Source organism: Abramis brama (assembly GCF_963993115.1).
Source record: "Abramis brama genome assembly, chromosome: 24".
In the NCBI taxonomy this organism is placed as follows: Eukaryota; Metazoa; Chordata; class Actinopteri; order Cypriniformes; family Leuciscidae; genus Abramis; species Abramis brama.
This window is the reverse complement of record NC_139986.1, coordinates 16,470,388-16,492,626: the sequence shown is the minus strand read 5'-3', so window position 1 is coordinate 16,492,626 and position 22,239 is coordinate 16,470,388. Positions and strand designations below refer to the sequence as shown.

The following is a 22,239-nucleotide window of genomic DNA, read 5'->3' as shown; positions in this document are numbered from 1 at the left end:
TCAAAATAGCCATTCTGGCTAAACTGGTTCACTATTGATGTCTTGCAGATTAAGCTAGTTAAAACTTGTGGTCAACTGATATGCGTTGTTTTGATGCCTGATGCTGATATCTTATAGCTTATATATCTTATATGCTGATATATAGCCAATATAAAGCAGATATATGACATCACACTATATTTATGATATCACAATATTTAATTTAAAGACAGTAAATAACAAAGGCATAATTTCTTTAACTAAATGTATATTTATTTTAGATAATATTTACTCTAATTAGGAATAATTTGAAAATTAATCAATTTGAAAGTTATTTCAATGTTATTTGACATTTATTACAAAAAGTTATTTGACTTTGATTAAAAAATCTTTAGATAGGAACTCTCTAACCAACAGTGCAATTAATAATCTGGTAAGTTTGTGCACACTGGGAATCATATATATATGTATTTTTTTTTTTCGAATAAAGAACAAGTTCTCAGCACTGTCAAAAGAAATGCCCCGCATATGAGCAGCCGATGCAGATAAGTGAAAAATTATAAATATCGGCTGAAATAATGGCTTTAGCAATATGTCGGTTTTCCACCAGAATTAGTCAGACTTCAAACCCTTATGGTCTCTCACCCCTAAAACAATCAAATAAATTGGATTAATCCAGAATTTGGATTTGCACAAATCATGCAATGATCTTGTGTTGAATGTTCTTCTATCTCTTGTTCTCTTCAGGAGTGACAGTGTAAGCTGCATTGGTTTTCCTTTTTCATTCATCTCTCACCATGTTTGATAAAAATGCACCTCAGATACAGTAGGAAGTGAGACGGGTCTTTCTATTTATATATCGATGTGTGTGTGTGTGCGTGTGTGATGCAGTTTCCAGTCTGGCTCAAGTCCAGTCCTGTACCTACAGCTCCAGCTGTGATCCAGCTGAGGTTCAAAAACACAGAAGGATAAAGGGCATAAGTAAGTTCCTGTAGCCCAGCCCAGTTTTTCCTTTCTCTCTGTTCGCTCTTACCTCTGCCAACCGCATGCACCACAGATGGGCCGAATCCTCGGATCTGAAAGCCCAATCCGTCTGCAGAGTCTAGGATCTTCACAGTTCTGTGGAGCAGATAGACACACAGACATCAATTTGGCCGCTAAAAACGTCACATTTTCCAGCCACTGCTCCACGTGTGTTGTGTATTCTTATCAAGTTGCAGTTAAATATCAAGCTGATATTAATCAATAAAAGGATGTTTATCTGGCAGGGTTCTTTTTTTAATTTATATCAGGCTTTATAGCCTGTATGGCAACATAGTTCAGGTGTTATGAAGTCTTTAGATCATAGGAGTCGAGAGGTTTTCCACTCACTCTCTGGGTTTGGTGCTGACCAGTACTCTGAGTGGACCTTTGCTGTGGAAGCACTGCTTTAGAAAGTTTTCCACCTCCTGGAAAGGTCTCAAGAAGACCAGGTCCCCATTAATGGCAAAGATCTTTTTCCCCACTTCTAGACCAGCCATCTGCAAAAGAGACACACAGGAACATCAAATAAGCTCTTAACTTAGATGATTTCACATCTTAGACCTAGATTTCACTTCTTATCACATTGGATGAAGTTGATGTGATGAACTATACCTGTGTTAATCAACTTCATACATCCACTAAAATAATGCTGACACCAGTTGCTTAAAAGTAATTTAAAAAAAGGTTAAAAAAGAGCCTTTTGTTCTGAGAAATCAGAAAAATACTGTTTCTGAGCAACGTGTCTTTCATATCTATCAATTTAAATATCATATCTAATTAAATATTCATAAATTTTTAGGTTTCAGGGTTAATCTATATATATTCTGTGTGATTGGATGGATGAATACATAGATTTAAATTTCATTTCACAGGTGCACGGTTCAATCCTTTCATCCATATGTGCAACTTCCTACTCTGAGCACTCAAGTGGATGTAATCCATTCATTCTGTGCTTCACTGAATGGATTGGACACGTCTATTGACCGCTATAAATATAACCATTCTCCTCCAACAATAAAATGCACAGTCCTCTGTTTCCGGCTCATGTTTTTCCTCTCCATTGAGAAAAATGGTTGGGCAGCTTTTCTTATTTTTCATTGCTTTCTCCTTCCTTTCTTCATTCACTTTCCTCTATTATACCTCTTTCCTCTCTCTCTCTCTCTCTGCCACTGTCTCTTTATCAGCTACAAACCTTTTTTGCTATTTTTGCAAGACAGCTTTTCATCTATGTAAGTGCACAGCTGGATTTTATTTCCTTTTTAATTTTTTCACTCTGCTCTTCATTGGAAACATACAGAGCAGATCCACATGCAATGCAGCATGGATCCCGTACTGTGACGCACAAGTTACTTCAGGTCTGGGTAGCATTACTCTCTCTCTATGTCAAAACTGAGAAGTTCACTTCACCACATTTACCAGAGTTAGATCTAACAGATCAAACATATTAAAGCACTAAAAGGGAACCTCAAGAATGGCATGATTTGATGTCTATTTCTGTTATAAGCCTACAAAGGCACACATCAAAATGCTAATTACCACAAATTAAGTTCAAATAAAGAGTGCTAATTGTGAAGGTTTAGGGATTCAATTGATGTTTAAATGCCTAATTGGTCAGATCGAGCAACACCTACAGTACACTGTTAAAAATAAAGGTTCTTTATTGGCATTGATGGTTCAATTGAGAGCCTTTAACATCAATGGAATCTTTCCATTGCACAAAAGTTTCTTTATAGTGGAAAATGATTATTTAGATTAATACAATGTTCTTCACACTAAAAAAAATGGTTCTTTTAAGATCTCTGAAAGTTTTTTGGGGGCACCAAACATGGTTCTTCAATGGCATCAAAAGCATATTTTGGAATTTTTATTTTTAAGAGTGTAAGATGAGCTTGACAACAGGGGTGTACATTTTCCCATTAAAACCCCTCCTCACTATTGTTTATTTATTTTTTATTTTTTTATTTATTTCAAATTTTACTATGCTTAGACTTGATGTGAATATAAAGGCTATGCTTCTCACATGTATTTCTGAGTAGAAATGCTGAAGGCAAAACTGGTGGTTTGTGACCTACACAATGGGTAAAACTATGCTTTATATAACAAAATAACAAAATGCATATGCATCAAGCTTAGTTATGAAAGCCAAATGAATAGGCTTTTCAACCTGTAAAGATAGGAGAAAACACTTCTTATGCAAACATGGACTATGCCAACAGTTTGCATGACATGCCATTATCAAAACTGGAAAAAGTTTTTTTTTTAAATGGTCACTGATGTACACAAAATGTACACAGCCTGTAGCATACTAAGCATTAACTAAGCATTCAATTAAATCAATATTGAAATAATTATTATTTGTTACCCACAAGTTCTTAACTGTTGCTGTGTGTTTATTTTATAAAACTTTGCCAGATATATTTTGAATGTATGAAGCTGTGGACTACAATGATTTTAGAACAGCTAAACCCAGTTTATTGGGGCTTCATGCTGTATTGTATCATTTTCAGAACATTTTCCTTTTTACTTTTGTATGATACAAATATTGGATCACCTCTTATTATCCAAAGTAAAATCTGTCTCTTGAAGAAAACCAATTGAGTGAGCGTGTTTGCATGCACATTCTTAACCCGGTTATGCTTAATAAGCAGACAATGCATGTGGTCACGTAAGTAAACAAACCAGTTTTCCTTTATCGGAGTAAGATAATAAATGACTTAAGAATTAACCAATCGACACAACTAGATTTTTGGCCCTTACCCCGATTTCACCTGGCATGTATAACCTGCGTTCTGTTGTCTTATTGAAGTGTGCATGTGTGATAGGTAACAGGAAAGCACACTTGCATTATTTACACTGCATATTTAAGTGCTACCATATTGTGGTAGGGGAGAAAGAAATATATCTCCAAATCCAAATCTTTCTTGACCCAAGAAAATGTGTTCTCATCTTGTGTAGCTGAAGTAGAAGTGGTACAGTCAAAACACTGCTTATTTATTCAACATCACATCTCACATAACCAACGGAATGATTCATATTTAATAAATCACTACCGGGGAATAACCTGATTTTTTAATAAAGTCTTGTCAACTTTAATTTTGTTGCTGAGTTATTGGTTTGCATGTAAACTGGGACAACGGGTTAATTCAATAAGCTGACTTTGGGAGTTTTCAGCATATCACAGGGGTGTCCAGTCCTGCTCATGGAGGACCACTGTCCAGCAGAGTTCAGCTTCAACCCCAAATAAACACACCTGAATAAGCTAATCAAGCTCTTGTCAAAACGGGCTCAGTGATCTTATGACCCATGTCTGTTTTTTAAAATCACCCACACAAAGATAACACACGCACCTCAGCATGGGAACCTTTCTCCACTGATTTGACGATGGGTACTCTGTTTCGATCTTCTAGCCTGAAGCCATAACCACCTTCACTTGGCTTTATCTGAAATCAGAGTAGACATTTCACAGTTATCATGACTTAAGTGTTTGATTTTGTTGTGTCATGCATGCAGTAATATTTTATTACGATTCATGCTTTGGAGGCGCTCCTAGAATGTGAATTTCAGTCTCTCGTGGGCCTAGACTGTCAAACCAGTTGACTTCATGTTTAAATGTAATTAGAGACTGGTTTAGAACAGTCAAGCATAATTACTGGTGAAGACTCTCGAGTCAGAGCTGGCCCGAGTTCAGACCCCCCGTACGTGGCGAAGCAGAAAAGCCCCATGCGAGTGGATGAAAACCACATGGGCTCACGCCAACATGCGCTATTGTAAGTGGCATCAGCTGTAGGCGATTACAGACGACATCTCTCACCAGCAGCGACTTGGCGATGACATTCTCCACTATTTTTAGATCATGTTTTATGGGCTTGTGTTTGGTGTTGGAACCTTCCATCTCCTCATCGGCGAAGAAGCGGAACAGAAGGGGTTCATCCTTAAATTCGCTTTTTTCCAAAACTGCGAAAAGACAAAAGCAAGGTGTTTTAGAACAAATAATACCTGATGCTCATTCAATAGTGCTAAATGTAACCTGCATAGCTGACATGAAATACTTTTGGGATATTGACATGTCCTGTGGTGTCACAACTATATACTATATTATATTATATTTGATTAACAATTTTATAACTACTCAATTTCATTTCACTTCAGCATCTTGTTTAAAGTCGTCCTATAACTGATTCAGCAAAAAGCAACATTATAACAACGTCTTTGTTGTTGTGAGGATCAAATTGATGTGTAAATTGAATTTGTGTACCACACAAAAGAGAGCAACACATAATGTACTGGAATGACAAGAGCTGTACAGAGAGATTCAGAGGGGAAGCCTTTTCTTTGGAAAGTGGTTCCCGTGAAAAGGAACAGGCCAGGATTTCAATCTGTCACCAGGGCAACATGGGCTCTAAACAATCCCCTCACTTTTGTAGTAAAAATACCCCCAACGAGAAAAAGAGGTCCAGTGTTCTCCACACTTCTATGGGCAAGATTAGATAACTCTGAATTAGCTTTAATGGTCACAACCAAGTGAACCAGCTTAAATGGATGAATGCCACGATCACATTCAAAGCCAAAAAATGAAAGTGCCAGTCTAGTTATTACGTTCCATAAATTTGTTGGTAGTTGGCCACGTATGAAACTGAATTGCAGGCTGTAAGGAACAGCCCATGTTAGACTATAAATGAGTCACACAAGCATGATGTGGACTTTGGCATCAAGTGCCCTGAAAATGAGACCCGAATCCTGCAAACAAACAGTTGCCATGACAACAAGCCAGTCAAACATGGATTGTGGAGAAGGTCAAGGCTGTTGTCAAGAGAGAGAATGTGCAGAATCCAGTTAGAGGAAAAGTTTTGCAATGTGAATTAAGCTCATACACTACAAAAAATCATTTTCTTAATCAACATTTTTTGTCATGTTTTCATTTAAAACATTCTAAAAACAAAATAAACAAGCAAAAGCCACTTGTCACCACCACCTAAAGCCACTGACTGAACGATTCAGAAAACGAATCAGTTATCAATGAATGAATCCATGAACAAATCAGTAAATTAATCTGAACACATATATTTGTGCACAAATCTTTATATTCTCATATACCTTCGTATAATTGCTTTTTTTGAGCATTGAACGCCTGTTTTTTCAATGAATCGTCGAGTTAATGATTTAATGTCTCAGTCATAACACACACAAAGACACTTGTCATCTCCTAAAGCCATTGAACTAACCAGTGAATGAATCAATTTGCAAATCAGTTAATAAATATAAATGAGAAAAAGAATATGAACCTTTTTTTTTTTTTTTTTTAGTCAAAAAAGTCACTGAGATGAATCAAAATCACTTTTACTTGTATAATGAATACTTTATTTTTCCTATCCCATTTGCAAATTGTATTTTTGTCGTTGTTGCTGTTGTTTTAAAGTATAAACCTTACTATATTTTTTTTGATTGGGATGAGTTAAGATATGACAAAAAAAGAACTTTGACAGAGATACAGTGTAAAAAAAAAAAAAAAAGACAATCAGACAGACACACAAAAACACAGAGGAAATAAAATAGAGAGACAATGATACAGCTATCATACCATGATGCATGAATCCATTGTCACACAGCTCCACCCCCAAGATCAGCGCCTCTTCTCTGCTTCGACAGTCACCCTGCAGAGGAGAAAAAGACAAGTGCCACTCTCTTTATCTACTTACAAGTGGTCAAAATGTCACACACCCTAGCTTGAGCTCCAGAAAACCATATTTAATTCACACAAACACTACAATGATCCAATCATTACAGTGCAACAACTCTGAAGGGTCACTTCCCAGCTAACAGGGAATGTTATCAGAACTTTAGCTAATGTTGTGGCAAGGTTCTCCCAAAGTTATGAAAAAATGTTCTTCTAATAACGTTAATAAAACATTTATTCAAAGTTATCTGGTCTTTAATGATGTTCTAAAAAAGTCATCGCAACAACATTATTTATATATTTTTTATGGGATGTTTTTACCTGAAACCTTTAGTTGGATGTTCGCTTAACATTTTGTTAACTAGTTTCGTAACTTTCCCAAAAAATTGGAGAATCAATTGCTTGATTTGCTTGAGAATCAAAATTATAAATTGGAATGTCCCCTTAACATTCACATAACCAAGTTTTTTTTTTTTTTACATTTAAAAAAACTGGACATTTCAGTAGAACATTCAGGAATAATGTTTTTAGAACTTGATGGGTACATTAGCATAACATTCCTAGAACTTATTTTTGTTAGCTGGGTTGACCGCCTGGTAATAATTTCATGGTCAAACACAATACATCATCTTATTGAACACTTGCATGAATGTGAAAGTTGCCTCTAAATATCCGAACCGCACTTCAAATTTAATCCAAATCTGCAGTCTCATAGTGATTCGTCTGTTTTTAAGTGGACAGAACTAGACTATGTGGCTAGGCAAAGGTTTATTTTTACAGTTCACTTCCACCTCATTTGAGATCATCCGGCCAATTTAGGAAACATCTACTACTTTTGCTTTATTCTTTCCACGTGTCTTATTTCCTATGGAGGTCACTGTGTTTCCAGTCGGTCTATAAAACAGTATCAAGTATTACCTGTGCTATCAGCCAGTCGATCAGCTTGTTGGCCATAACCACCGATTTATACGTTCGTAGATGATAATCCTTATCCCTGTGTGGAAAACAAGGAACGTTTGACTTGACCAGTTCAAAAATGTCTCCTCTTTACAGTAGCCTCAAGAGACACACATTTCAAGTTAACTGTTAACCTTTGTCTTGACTTGCATCCGCTTTAAAAGCTCTTGAGAGAGCTGTTCTGGGCTTTCACATCAAAACAACCCTTTCCCCTAAATTTCTTTGAAGCCCAAACAAGTGCTTTACCTTGAATTTATTTTAGGGTTGCACAGGAGTCACAATGTTTGACCGATAAATGACCCTCTATATATTATGTAACAAAAAAGTGAAACAAAGTTGATCTGGGACAACTAAAAGCAGACATTTCTGTCTCTGCAGAGTGAATTTATAGGGTTACACTTTATTTTGATGGTCCCTATTAGACATTATGTTGACTATAAGTGACACTGCACCTATATGTCAACTAACTCCTATTAGAGTATTAGTAGACTGTTAGGGGTAAGGTTAGAGTTAGTAGAATAAGGGGTTCAGGTTAGTAGGATAAGTTGATGTATATGCAAAGTTACTTTTGGTCAGTAGAATGTCTCTTGGGGGACCATAGCAAAGTGTTAGCAGATATTAAGCAGACAGTCTTCTAAGACTTTAATGAGCATTAATTGACATGTAGGTGCAAAGTTACTTATAGTCAAAAGAATGTCTAAAGGGGACCATCAAAATAAAGTGTTACCGAATTTAGATATTAAGTGACAGAAGGTTTAAGCAAATAATGGGACATGATGGTAAACTAATTGACTAGTCCGTGTTTGGAGTTGACAAGATTTTCTCCTCCTAACATTTTTTTAGTTTTGATATTTTTAGCAGTGGTGCTCTGATTAGTATACTGACACCGTGCAAATTACAGTTTACACAATGAAACCCTCCTGGGTTTACCAAAGTCCTTCCTTTCGTTTGATAGCTTTTTTCAGTTTTGAAAAACAGCTGTTATTTTAATGAATCGTTAATGAATGGAGTTAATGATTCAATGTCTCACTAAAAAACACATAAAACCTCGTCACCACCTAAGTGAAGGTATTAAACCATTTTGGGAGGAGTACACCTAATCTTCTAGGGTGAACTCGGGTTGATTGGGACACTTTTTATCGTCTCAATGGCAAAAAGTGTCCCAATTAACCTGAACTCACCCTAAATTACTACCAAGATATAAAATTAGCCTCTTCTTCCCAGCGTCAGTTATATCAGCATCCCTCTCCTCCTTTTTGTATTTCACCAGTTCGAGTAGAATATCCTCTCCGAGCTCCTCCACAGCGGACAGCAAGTCAAAACTGTTTACCATGTACGCTAAGATGATATGGGTGCACAAATGAGAGCCATTGAATAAATCCGTAAATGAATCAGAACATCTTTTTTTCAGTCGTGAATGACTTATTTTTAGTGAATCATTGAGTTAATGATTCAATGTCTCATTCAAAACACAAAAAAGACACCCGTCGCCACCTAAAGCCATTAAACTACTCAGTTAACTAATCAGTGAACAAATCAGTGAATTAAAACCAAATCAGTAAATTAATCTGAACAAAATATTTTTTCCAGCTGTTATTTTTAATCAATCGTTGAGTTTGATTCAACGTCCCACTCAAAACACAAAAAGGCGCTTGCCACCACCTAAAGCCATTGAATGAATCAGTGAGCAAATCAGTGAAGGAATACACGAACAAATCAGTAAATTAATTTAAACACAATTTTTTTGGGTGAACAGAACATTTTGGTTGTCACTTTTGGGATGCGTGAAGACATGACAGAATGGAAGACTTGACCACTGTTCCTGGAAAAGTAAATTCTAAATTCAAAATTAGGCCCTTCAAAGGACACTGCTAAAGCCAGAACCATTTAAACAGGCATCTTGGCAACTGTGTGCAGCTCACACTGTTTCTTGAGTGCCCTGTAACTGTTGTTGCGTATTTAAGATGGTGTGTCAAGTTAAAAATAGTTTCATTTTTTATATATATAAAAACGTGTTTCAAGACGCCTATTCTCGACATAAAACGTCTTTCTCTGCTCCAGTAGAGGTCAGCAGGTGTCTCTCAGCCCACTTCGATCCAGCTCCAGGGCCTGGAACGGGCCAAACTGATGCATTGCTGCTGCTTCCAGACCACGGGAAATGAAATGAAGCAGTGATTTTCCCATGAAGCCAAGGTTCTCTTGGGGGACACTCACTGCGCTAGGTCAGAGGGCTAGACTAGGGCCCACACCCTACAACTAACACACACTCAAAGCCAAACTTAGCTGTTTACAGTTCTGAGAATTACATCCCCATTCTATTTTCACACAATCAAGCACCTCCAGATGACATGAAATGTGCCTTTTCTCAAAAAAAAAATCCCAATGTAACTTTTTCAACGTGCACCTCAAGTGTTTGTGATGGGTTATGTCTGATTATATAAGGATTTGTTTTAATCACAGACCAGAAGTGTGAGGCTGGACAGGCTTTGCCATGATTTAACCGCCACAGACATGGAGCCAGCCCTTTCCTCTGTAGCTGTACCCAGAACTGTCACCATGACAAATGAGGGTAAACAGCGTTACCACAGGCAGTCATATGCCTGGCACAAGAGCACTGAAATCTGTAGGAAAAGTGTACGCGGAGTCAAACAAACCTTTCAAATCCTCTTCTGTCTCAAGATCTTTAAAACTCTTAGATATTTACTTTCTTTTTGTTCTACTTCTCTAAGTATGTCAGGAATGTAACTTAACCTGGGTGCAGAAGTTTTTTAAAAATTATTATTACATTGGTAAGGCGGGGGCGTGAAGCCCCCTAGAACCCCTCCAACCAGCAGGAAATTCCAGATAATTTAACTACAGCTGGATTCTCCAATTATAGCTCCACAAGGAAGAGATTCTCAGTACATAGTAGAGAAATGTGGGCATGTAGGCATTCTTAAGCCCTATTCGGACAGTAATTGTTTCTCATGGGGACGTCTGTAAAAATCAATTTGCATGGCATTTCAGTGATAAAACTCAAGCATTTGGATGGTGGTTTATTTATGGTGGAGGAACAATATCTGTGATCCTATGTACCCGGGAACATGCTTACTCACATGGTCAGTAACATGATTGTCAGCTGTAAACAAGCTTTGTTATTACTTGGACAATTAATAAATCCATATTTAATTAAATAATAGAAAAGTAAAAATAACTGTTTATTATTTGATTATTTTAAATATCCAATTTAAAAATAGGAAAATTGATGCATATAAAATATCCAGCCTTACAGACGTAGACAACATTTAGCAATGCAAACGCACAGGTGCACACACAAAGTAAACAGTATTTGCTTTGACAGACTGAAATGAGAGCGGTTTTATGCATTTTACCTTCCAGAAAATGGCTTGCAACTCTAATAATATTTGCATATTTGCAGTACAACCCAAGAATCCTTCAACAAGCATGGCAGAATTTAGCAGAAAATTGGAAAATGGATTAATCTGAACCCCTGAACTAAAAAACGTGCCCTCAGAGTCTATTAGCTTTGTGTTTGCATGCAGAATTTCATGTCCTTGGGCCTGTCAGCTGCCAAAACCTCAACCTGCACCTGTTTCACATTTAAGGCTTCCACTCATTTGTAGTGCAGTTCTGACACTGATTACACACATAGGAATATGACACAACACTATGCCCAACTCTATGAACTAAGACAACGGTTACAAAATGATGGTGTTATACTCTCAAACATAAATAAAATAATCAATAACTGAATTCTGGATAAGTCCTCTAGTATAGTTTTTTCTCATCACTTATCAGCCTCCTGTTTTGTCCTGTAGGTGCTATCTTTAGAGCGGAAGGAGAAACGGCAGGGGCGCGAACGCACCTGGTAGAGCTGGTGTGACAAGAGACAGCTGTAATGAGGTGGAACTAAGAAACTGGCTCCTTACCTGATCACCGGTGTGAATAAACTATGGAGTCGGCAGAACAGCCTCACACCCTGAGAGAAGAAGGACATTCGTTATTGTATGTGCAACTTTTCCAAGGGGCGAAAAGAGACGTTTAGCGGAGCACAGCCGGTTGAGTTACCTTGGAGATGACATCCTGCATGTCACTGCGAGGGTGGTATGTGCCGTCATCATAGCGGAACCTATAGAGCACCGGCTCCGGTTTAAACTGGTGCTTGTCTGTAACTAGAATGAGTTTAAAAGGGTGGAGATTTAATTGAGACTACAACAAAATGCATCCAAATAATGTGTTTTGTCATTCTACATAAATTTAAGTTTGCACTACCATTCAAAAGTTTGTTTGTTTTTTGAAAGAAATTTGTTTTATTCAGCCAAAGATGCATTACATTTGTTAAAAAGTGACAGTAAAGACATTTACAATGTTACAAGATGTTCTTTTGAACTTTCTATGCACCAAATGCATCATGGTTTATACAAAAATATTAAGCAAACAACTGTTTTCAATATTGATAATAATAAGATATGTTTCTTGAGCACCAAATCATCATTTTATAATTATTTCTGAAGAATTATTTCTGAAGGATGCAACATTGCAATATTTCACAATAATACTATTTTTTACTTTTTTATTAAATAAATACAGCCTTGTTGAGCACAAGAGCCTTCTTTAAAAAACATAAAAAAATATTAGTGTACATAAATAAATGCACATTTTACCAACTATAATAGCAATAAAAGTGAATTTACAAGCCACCCCGCAAAATAATTAGTAATAGTAGAGGAGGACATTTTTGTGAAAAGATTTTTTAACCCTTTTTTGCACACAATGTATGTGTGATATACAATTTATATTTAGGGCCCAAGCCCTGAAAGGGCGAAGGCCCTATTGTTTCCGTAATGGAATGGTGTCCGAAAACTTGGTCCATATATCAAACACGCTTGCATGTAATAATATGAAACTCAGTACACATATAGATCTCATCGGGCCGAATAACTTTCGTGCTCTAAGTTTTACACCAGCCCAACAGGAAGTCGGTTATTATACGTTGTTTGGAAAACGCATACAATGGAATGTGAAATACTCCTCCTAGGGAATTCATCCGATCGCCACCAAACTCGGTGTGAATGAAGTCAAGACATTGAGGATGAATTCTTGCGAACGGATTTTTGATATCTCGAACGGTTTGGCCGTGGCAAGGAAACTAATTTATGGCGAATAATGGGACACAGGAAGTGTGTTATAACTTCTGCATACATTAACTGATCTTGATGAAACTTCAGCAGTGTGTTCGTTGTAAGAGGCCGATCACATGGATGTGACTATTATGAGTCAAAGTTATAGCGTCACCAACTGGCAGCAGGAAGTTTGTCACTTTCAAAATGCTTTGAAATCACTCTCTTATTTTTATTTTTATTTTTATTTTTCTCTCATTTATTTCTATATAAAATTATACAGATATCAGAACTATACCCATTTTATTCTTTTTTTCAATTTAATAATTGTTTAAGTTTAAAAACAGCCAGAATGTTTTTTTAGTCCAAAAAATAAATAAGTCATGTCATTCATAGTGCTATACTGCCCTCTTGTGTTCAAAATCAGGTATGCCTATTGTATCTATATAAAAATATACTAGGTATGTGACGGTGAGAGTATTTTACCACCGGTTAATCAACGGGTTAATCAACGTTAATCAATGTTGTGGAATAATTTGAGTGTATCAGATAAGGTAAGACAAGTAATATTTTCTGTCATATATATATATATATATATATATATATATATATATATATATATATATATAAATATAGCTGCGAGCAGCGATGAAGGGCCAAAGCCGGCGGCACCGCCACCCCGGTGCCTTTAGGTAACTAAACCCCGGGGTTGCGGGGTTGCGGTGCCACCGGCTTGGGCCCGCAATCGCTGCTCGCAGCTATATTTTAATTTGCTATTGTTAATTCAAGCTGTAATTAATTCCACTATCAAAAGTGTCCAATAACTGCCGCTATGAAGATAGCACTATGTAGCAATCAGAAGAGAAGCATATTGTGAATTTAAATGTATTTGCCAACAGTAAAAGTATTGATTTCTTTAGGTGTAAAACTTTTGCATTGTTTATTAGCACTTATTTTTCAAATAAACACATCACCACTGCAATGTAAAGGTTTAAAACGTATAGCTTATATTCTATTTTGATTAATTTAACGTGCATGGCGATAGAAATACGATTTACATTGAGGCTGATTAAATATCTTTGTTGGTATTAAAAGGTTTTACAAAAATAACACAAAAGGCAACAAAAACTCTCAAGGACCTTCATAATCTGAGTTTAGAGGCTTTCAGCTCCATGTAAGCACAAATGCAAGTAACACCAACATGCTTGTGAAAAGTAATCCTGCTCTTTCTGCCAAATGAATTCATCCTTCTCGGCTTAAAGATCTTTCTCACCAAAGCCGTAAATGCAAGCGAGTGGATAGGGAGTCCTAATGCTTGAATTTATTTCTCCCTGTTAGGAAGCGATGAAGTGAAAAGTGATTTAGCATGAAGTCCTGGCTCAAAGCCAGCCAGTCTTCTTTAAAGAAACTAAAAAAAAAACGTCCATACTGTGAGTCTGCATTAAGCAGAACTGGACCCCACTGCCCCCAAAAAATGACAAAATAAATAGTATAGGCAAAAGACCAGAAATTTCCCTCAGTATTAAACAAACAGCATGGTGTGAAGCAATGAATATGTGTGACTCTTCACATAAACATAGACAAAGCCATCTGCTCTTGGACGCTCCCAGAGTTCCTCAGGGCCTGAAAACAATGATGTCAGGGCACTTGAAATATTAAGAGGGCTATTTGTCCAATCAGCCATCTGCATTAACGAATGAATAGAGCCCAAATGGTGATGATGAAACTCATCAACTGACTATTTGAGCTAAGCAGATTATGAAATAAGACGATAGTAGTGCCCACTGGTTATGACTGGGAAAAAAACTCCAATTGCCTTTAGTTCAATATGATGTAGGCCTACTACATTTTTAAATAAATAAGAGTAGTATATGTGTTTTCTATTATTATCAGACTCTCAACTATCCCTCTAATTTGTACAGTTATTATAACTAAGGGGGGAAAAGGTCACTGTTTACTCCCACTAATGTAGTTTCAAACCTGTATGACTTTTTTTCTTCTGCACAACTTTTTGTAAGTCAATGGGGTCCAAAGCTACATTGGACTCTACTGACTTCCATTTCATCAACAAATAAACACAGATATTTTTCCGCAAAAAAAAGAAAAGATATTTTTTTGCTGTTATGCAGAAGATTTGGAATGACATGGTGGTAAATAAACCATGACAGTTTTTTTTTTTTGTTTTTTTTTACTTTGAGAGTCAACTGTGTGTATACAGCAGGGATTCCCAAACTTTTTTCGTCAGCCAAACCCCTTTGACCTAAAATATTTACTTAAAGTCCCCCTGTAGTAAATAATTGTAGCTCTTAAAACTCATCTTTGATCACCAAAATGACATATTTAAAAGTTTTTTCCTTGAAAAAAATTTCTTCATGCCTTAAAATAGCTTGAATGTAACTCTACACCCTTGCCTTATTTAGTAAACGCGGTTCTATGAATATGCAAATTAGACCCACCTCCACTCACTCGCACCAGTTCAGAGATTCACTCTTTGATACTCACATGTTGAAATGATTGGTTTCAAGGTACTCTCTAAAAAAATATGGTTCTTTAAAGGTTCTTTAAACGTAGTAACAGTTCTATTTGGTACTGTATCGTCCTGACGAACCCTTTATATGTTGAAATGGTTCTTTGTGTTATTAGGGTTCTTTATTCCCGCCTTTTTGTTTTTCAAATCTGTAACTGTCAAAGCCCCCTTATTACTGATTTTCTGGAGCTCAGCTATACAACTACAGTTACTAAACAGACTGTCAACAAACTCTCAACAGGTAAATGATGTCTTTCTTAAAATGTCTATAAATTATAAATTGTAGCAATCATTTCCTAACAATCATGTCTTTTTCTCTTTTAGTTTAACAGAACATGTAGTGTGAGCAGTTCTGTTCAGTTAAGGATACTCACCTTCTCTTCTCCACAAAATAAGTAACAGAGATAAGGAATTTATGATCCATATTGCTTGATTTTTTTTTTAATTATGACCTTATAAAAAGGGTTCTATTTAGCACCAAAAAGGGTCCTGCTATTGTTACAAGCCGAAGAACCCTAATTTGGTACTGTGTAGAACCATTTTTCTTAAGGGTGTAGTTTGTGACGTCAGAAACAAGCGATTTCAAACCGTGTTTTGACTGTCTTTGGACAGTCAAAGACTGTCTTTGGTTCACGGCAGTTTTAAGCAGAAAATACTCAGCAATGGTGCTGACTTATTAATTTGCACATGGTTTATCTTAAAGCAAATTAAAAACACGACATAGACATATAAACAACACTGAAAGCTTGATTTTCACCACAGAGGGACTTTAATATCTAAATATTAAGTACTTTAAGTTTATATTTTAATAATTTAACAATACATTTGCATGTTAATGGTCACACATGATATGCAGGTAAACAAATACAATTCTTTTAGTAAATGTTATTTTGATTCTTTTAATTCCCTTGCAAAACACAGGGGGTTTTTTTGGCATACAGCATAAAGCCAGTAGTGACATGTTCCAAGTCAGAATATGTAGTCAAAGATATAATATGATGGCATATAGTATAGAGTGGAAATGGAACTAACCGTGGTGGATGATGCCATTTTCCAGGAGGGCTTGACCTAAATGAACCCCCTCTTCAGGGTTATTGGTCTCTCCGATCTCCATCAGCCACGACACAAACTCACTAAGAAAAGACAGACAGAGGACAGTAAAATAATGTGCGGACAAAGAAAGAGGGACTCATAAATTATATTAATGACCGTCAACAAAATCCATTAAAACTGATTGATCACACCACAGAGATGAGCTCAATAATTAATAGTCTTCCTGTGCAATGTAGTCATCTATCTATCTATCTATCTATCTATCTATCTATCTATCTATCTATCTATCTATCTATCTATCTATATATCTATCACTGCATAGATTTTCAAACTACATTAGTATTCAAGTATTCAAACTACATAAGGCTTAAATATCCCTTAAACTTCAAGTCTTGAAAAACCTTTTTCTATTTCTCCCGGATTTTTTTTTTCTCTGGTCTTTTTCTCCTGATGAAGTTAAACTGACTGCCCTGTATAATTTAGCAATTTTGCTGGGTAAAGCCACTGTCTCAGTGGAGGATATCTGATTCTACTCCCACCACTCCCTCCCCGGCTCTCCTTCCTATCCACCTCTCCGCAAAACCAAAACGAACATGCCAAGTTCCACCAGTGTTATCCTGCGGCTCTTCCCAGAGTTTATGGAACCCATGGTGATACAGCATGAGAAACATCCCAGACTCCAGCAGACCTCTGAGGTTTTAGGTGATTGAATAAATGATGGATATGAAGAAATAGAAACAGAAAGCAAAAATGACAGTGAACAAAATGACTAAAGAAAACAGACAGATGGAGACAGAAAGAGACTGTGCGCATGTAAAGCATAAAATCAGTGCAGTGTCCGTGACAGAATGAAATTCAATGATTAGAAAAAAAAAGACAGAAAAGACGGGAAATAATGCAGGGTTCTCTGTCCTCCTGACTACATTACTGAGATTAATTCCTCCAGGTTCGGATCACAAAGAATGCTGGTCTATACCATTTTATCAAAAAACTAAAATAAATCGTTGGACGAAGAGAATACACTCACCTAAAGGATTATTAGGAACACCTGTTCAATTTCTCATTAATGCAATTATCTAATCAACCAATCACATGGCAGTTGCTTCAATGCATTTAGGGGTGTGGTCCTGGTCAAGACAATCTCCTGAACTCCAAACTGAATGGCAGAATGAGAAAGAAAGGTGATTTAAGCAATTTTGAGCGTGGCATGGTTGTTGGTGCCAGACGGGCCGGTCTGAGTATTTCACAATCTGCTCAGTTACTGGGATTTTCACGCACAACCATTTCTAGGGTTTACAAAGAATGGTGTGAAAAGGGAAAAACATCCAGTATGCGGCAGTCCTGTGGGCGAAAATGCCTTGTTGATGCTAGAGGTCAGAGGAGAATGGGCTGACTGATTCAAGCTGATAGAAGAGCAACTTTGACTGAAATAACCACTCGTTACAACCGAGGTATGCAGCAAAGCATTTGTGAAGCCACAACATGCACAACCTTGAGGCGGATGGGTTACCACAGCAGAAGACCCCACCGGGTACCACTCATCTCCACTAAAAATAGGAAAAATAGGCTACAATTTGCACGAGCTCACCAAAATTGGACAGTTGAAGACTGGAAAAATGTTGCCTGGTCTGATGAGTCTCGATTTCTGTTGAGACATTCAGATGGTAGAGTCAGAATTTGCCGTAAACAGAATGAGAACATGGATCCATCATGCCTTGTTACCACTGTGCAGGCTGGTGGTGGTGGTGTAATGGTGTGGGGGATGTTTTCTTGGCACACTTTAGGCCCCTTAGTGCCAATTGGGCATCGTTTAAATGCCACGGCCTACCTGAGCATTGTTTCTGACCATGTCCATCCCTTTATGACCACCATGTACCCATCCTCTGATGGCTACTTCCAGCAGGATAATGCACCATGTCACAAAGCTCGAATCATTTCAAATTGGTTTCTTGAACATGACAATGAGTTCACTGTACTAAAATGGCCCCCACAGTCACCAGATCTCAACCCAATAGAGCATCTTTGGGATGTGGTGGAACGGGAGCTTCGTGCCCTGGATGTGCATCCCACAAATCTCCATCAACTGCAAGATGCTATCCTATCAATATGGGCCAACATTTCTAAAGAATGCTTTCAGCACCTTGTTGAATCAATGCCACGTAGAATTAAGGCAGTTCTGAAGGCGAAAGGGGGTCAAACACAGTATTAGTATGGTGTTCCTAATAATCCTTTAGGTGAGTGTATATATAATAAAATAGTCTGTAAAATCTGTAGTTTTATATGCTAAAATGAAAGAATGGACAGAATGGTGGTGGTTGAGGAGAGATTCCCTGATATGATTGTAAAGCGCTTTGGGTGTACAGTAGTACATATGAAAATGCTATATAAATGTCTCATTCATTCATTCATTCAAAAGTGGGGAAAAAATTGTTTCAATGACAAAAAATAAATCCTCATTACAACAAAATTAGGATTTCTGGGGATGGTATTATTATGGGGGTGGGATTATGGTTGGATAGTTCATAAAAGCAGGTGAATCTGGTCTCAAACATGCTATGATAAACATACAATATTTGGAATAAGAATTATATTACATGTAATTACATTATGCACATAATACAGGTTTATGACAAGCACAAAAATTATTTACATTACCTGATTAATATCCAATATTTACAAATACTGTAATCAATCAATCAATCAATGACCAATATCAGCCAATAACCAATATGGTCATGATAAATAATGCATCCAACACATACAGTATATTGATAAATGTGAATGCATTGTGAGTCGCTTTTGATAAAAGCATCTGCCAAATGCCAGTCCTGAGGCAAAACAAGAACTACATCAAATTGTTTTGAGTAGCTTGTTAAAAAGAAAAGAAAAGTGGTTTAACTAAATATAGTGATGACTATCGTTAAAGCAAGTGTTTTAATAACTGTGATTGTTATTTAAGAGCTAACATTTGCAGCACATTTACTATATCAAATTTAGCACAAATAGCAAAGAGAGAGACACTTATAGCAAGGGGAGAACTATATGAAAGCAGAGCAGATTGAAATGATATTAAAATAGTGGAGACTTAGAGAGACATCAAACAGAGATGAGATTGATCAAAAATACTACTGGCTGCGAATCACACATTAAATAAGTAACACAAACCGATGGCCCAATCACCACAGTGTTTCAGCACGCTCACCCAGACAGAGATATATTTTCACAGGTTCTGCAGTCATATGTTTCTTCAGTCCATCTGGCTTTCTGAGACGCACAAACCACCCACTCATGAACATTATCTGCTGTCTGTGATCTCGATCCTTAATGAATCCATTCCCACTCCAGACCTCTTTATCTGTGTGTTGTCAGGAAACACTAGGGGAAATAAGTTGTGCCCCTAATTCCATTTACAATATAATCTGGCCACAAGTATGAGCAGTTGTTCTTTGAGGGTTTATTTTTCTTTAGAACAGACATATCCCAACCAAGAATGGCATTATAAAAAAGTGAGAGTCTTGCAAGTGGTTGAGTGCCGTAGAGTGTCTTATTTTAGTGTACAGTGAGGTTGTCGTATTGACATCTCAGAGGGTTTAAATTATGAATGCCAACTGCAGAAACTTCAGGATTGCCAGCCTGAGGATTTCCCAACCACACTTAAAACAAAAGAGATCAGAGCTGGAAAAATTCAACACATCTTGGAACAATCGCCTTTATAGTTTCTGGTCTGGATGCTGCAGCATAACGCAGACTGCAAATGTTCACGCTATCAGATCAAACTCACTGAAACGAACATAACTTGTGTAGAAAACTACCTTGTGATAACCCTCTAAGTTGTTGAAAAACATTTGAAAGTGTTAAGCTAGTATTCTAAACCTTAGGTTGACATAAATCTGGGTTATCTTGTTCATGTTTCCATGGTTTAGTCCTTTTATGAGAACTCTGGGTTTACATACAAAATGTTGATGTGTTTCAATACCCGCTTGTCTAAAAGTGGAAATGATTTGTTACGGTTTCCTTAAAATGCTGAAATTAAACACATGGCATGAATATTTAATGAGGCAATCACTGAGGCAGTTTATGATTGGTTGGTTGATGTTAAATAACTTGCTGTAACATTCTATCGTTTCACACTGTATACCTCAGCACTGCAATTTGAGGTTAACAATGCAAAAGTGGTGCATGATTTCATAACCCAGGCATTAAAATGTCTTTTAAAAAACTGTGGTAATTCTTTATAATACAGTGTCCTCATGTTACATGTTGTTACTATAGTAATAACTATAAATGATGCATAATTACATGCAACTAATATAAGCCCTAATCCTCTAGTAAGTACATGTAGTTAATTAATATTACTCAATAATTAAAGGTGCAGTAAGTGATTTCTGAGAAACAGTTGAAAATTGAAATCCTAAACCCAAACAAACACATTGCTCTGCCTCCGAAATACACAAATTCTCAATGGAAGAGTGCATGTCTCTTTATCCTAGCTGAAGCAAAGCAAAATAATGTTTCAATGACACTCAAAACTGTCCTGTTACTATAGCTAACAATAAAACAGCAGCATTTCTTGGTTCTGTGAAACATACTGTAGCAAAACAAGTGTTACTCACGTATATATGGAACAAAGACAACGCAAAGTAGGCATCCGTTTTCAGGCCTTCCCGCTTTAGGTTTTTCCAGCGTTTGAAAGCTTTTCTAATATTAACGCAGGTCGTAAAGCTCTTGCCTGATCATAGTCTAGTGATATTCCTCTGAGATTTTCTCTTTTGTATTGTCTCTCAGCCATCTCTCTTTCTACAGTCTTTCTTCAAATCTCCCTCTTGCTCACTCTCTCTCTCTCCTCTCCCAGCATGAGTGGACACACCCCCTACTGCTGATTGGCTACAAGCGTGTTGTGGTGCTCAGTTTTTCAACAGTGTTTTTAAGAAATTGCTAACTGCGCCTTTAAATGTATAATTACACCTTAAAATAAAGTGTAATCAAAACTACAAGTGTAAAACATTGCAAAAAAAGTGTTGTTGCTTTAAAAATTGGGTTAAAGTGGCGTTAACCTGGGGTTTTAAAAGACATTAACCTTATAATAGGTATAATACCTATAAAACAGTAAAATAGGTTGCTAATACTGTTCAAAAGTTTGGGGTAAGATTTAAAAAATTAGTTCAGTAAGTACTCATTCAATTGACCAAAAGTGACTGTTAAGACATCAATAATGTTACAAAAGATTTCTGTTTCAAATAAATGAAGCTGAAATGTTTCAAAGTTTCCACAAAAATGTTAAGCAGCACAACTGTTTTCAACACTGAAAATAATAAGAAATGTTTCTTAAACACCAAATCAAAAAACGATGTCTAAAGGATCATGTGACACTGAAGATTGTCGTAATGGCTGCTGAAAATCCAGCTTTGCCATCACAGGAATAAATTACATTTTTAAAAAATATTCAGAAACATTTTCAATTGTGATGAAATTTCACAATATTACTGTTTTTTCACTTAAATAAATGCAGCCTTGGTGAGCATAAGATAATTTAAAAAAACAAATAGAAATGTTGAAAGGTAGTGTACCTTAAGGGTTTGTGACGATAGCAGCGCTGCCTGCAAATATCAAATATCTCCATTGTACATCATTAGTATGAAAAGCAAATAGGCTAATCAGGTCATCAGGTTTATTAGGCAGTTTAATGCATCTGACCATTCGAAAGTGTGGCAGAAAACGCCTGCAGGTCTGCAAGTAGTTATCCCTGTGGTGTCTCTGAATAGATTAAAAACAAGCAGGGAACTCTGTGTACCATTCAAAACAGACCAGATTTACTGTGGCTACACTGCTAAATAAGAGGTGTGTATAAAAACTGTTGGTAAAAGAAGAGTCAACCAAAAAAGGATATGATTTCTTCGATCTTTCGA

General features: G+C 36.7%; 1 protein-coding gene across 1 annotated transcript in view; it reads right to left on the bottom strand.

The window, feature by feature from the left end:
- Nucleotides 1-22,239, bottom strand: part of prex2 (phosphatidylinositol-3,4,5-trisphosphate-dependent Rac exchange factor 2) — a 136,788-nt gene that overhangs the window by 66,210 nt on the left and 48,339 nt on the right. The window contains exons 11-19 of the mRNA XM_084102368.1: nucleotides 16,313-16,413; nucleotides 11,702-11,805; nucleotides 11,563-11,612; nucleotides 7,595-7,670; nucleotides 6,581-6,653; nucleotides 4,814-4,956; nucleotides 4,350-4,442; nucleotides 1,351-1,499; nucleotides 1,013-1,098 (exon numbers count right to left, since the gene is read on the bottom strand). Coding sequence (XP_083958494.1) covers nucleotides 1,013-1,098; nucleotides 1,351-1,499; nucleotides 4,350-4,442; nucleotides 4,814-4,956; nucleotides 6,581-6,653; nucleotides 7,595-7,670; nucleotides 11,563-11,612; nucleotides 11,702-11,805; nucleotides 16,313-16,413 — 875 coding nt within the window. The remainder of the gene's footprint in view (nucleotides 1-1,012; nucleotides 1,099-1,350; nucleotides 1,500-4,349; nucleotides 4,443-4,813; nucleotides 4,957-6,580; nucleotides 6,654-7,594; nucleotides 7,671-11,562; nucleotides 11,613-11,701; nucleotides 11,806-16,312; nucleotides 16,414-22,239) is intronic.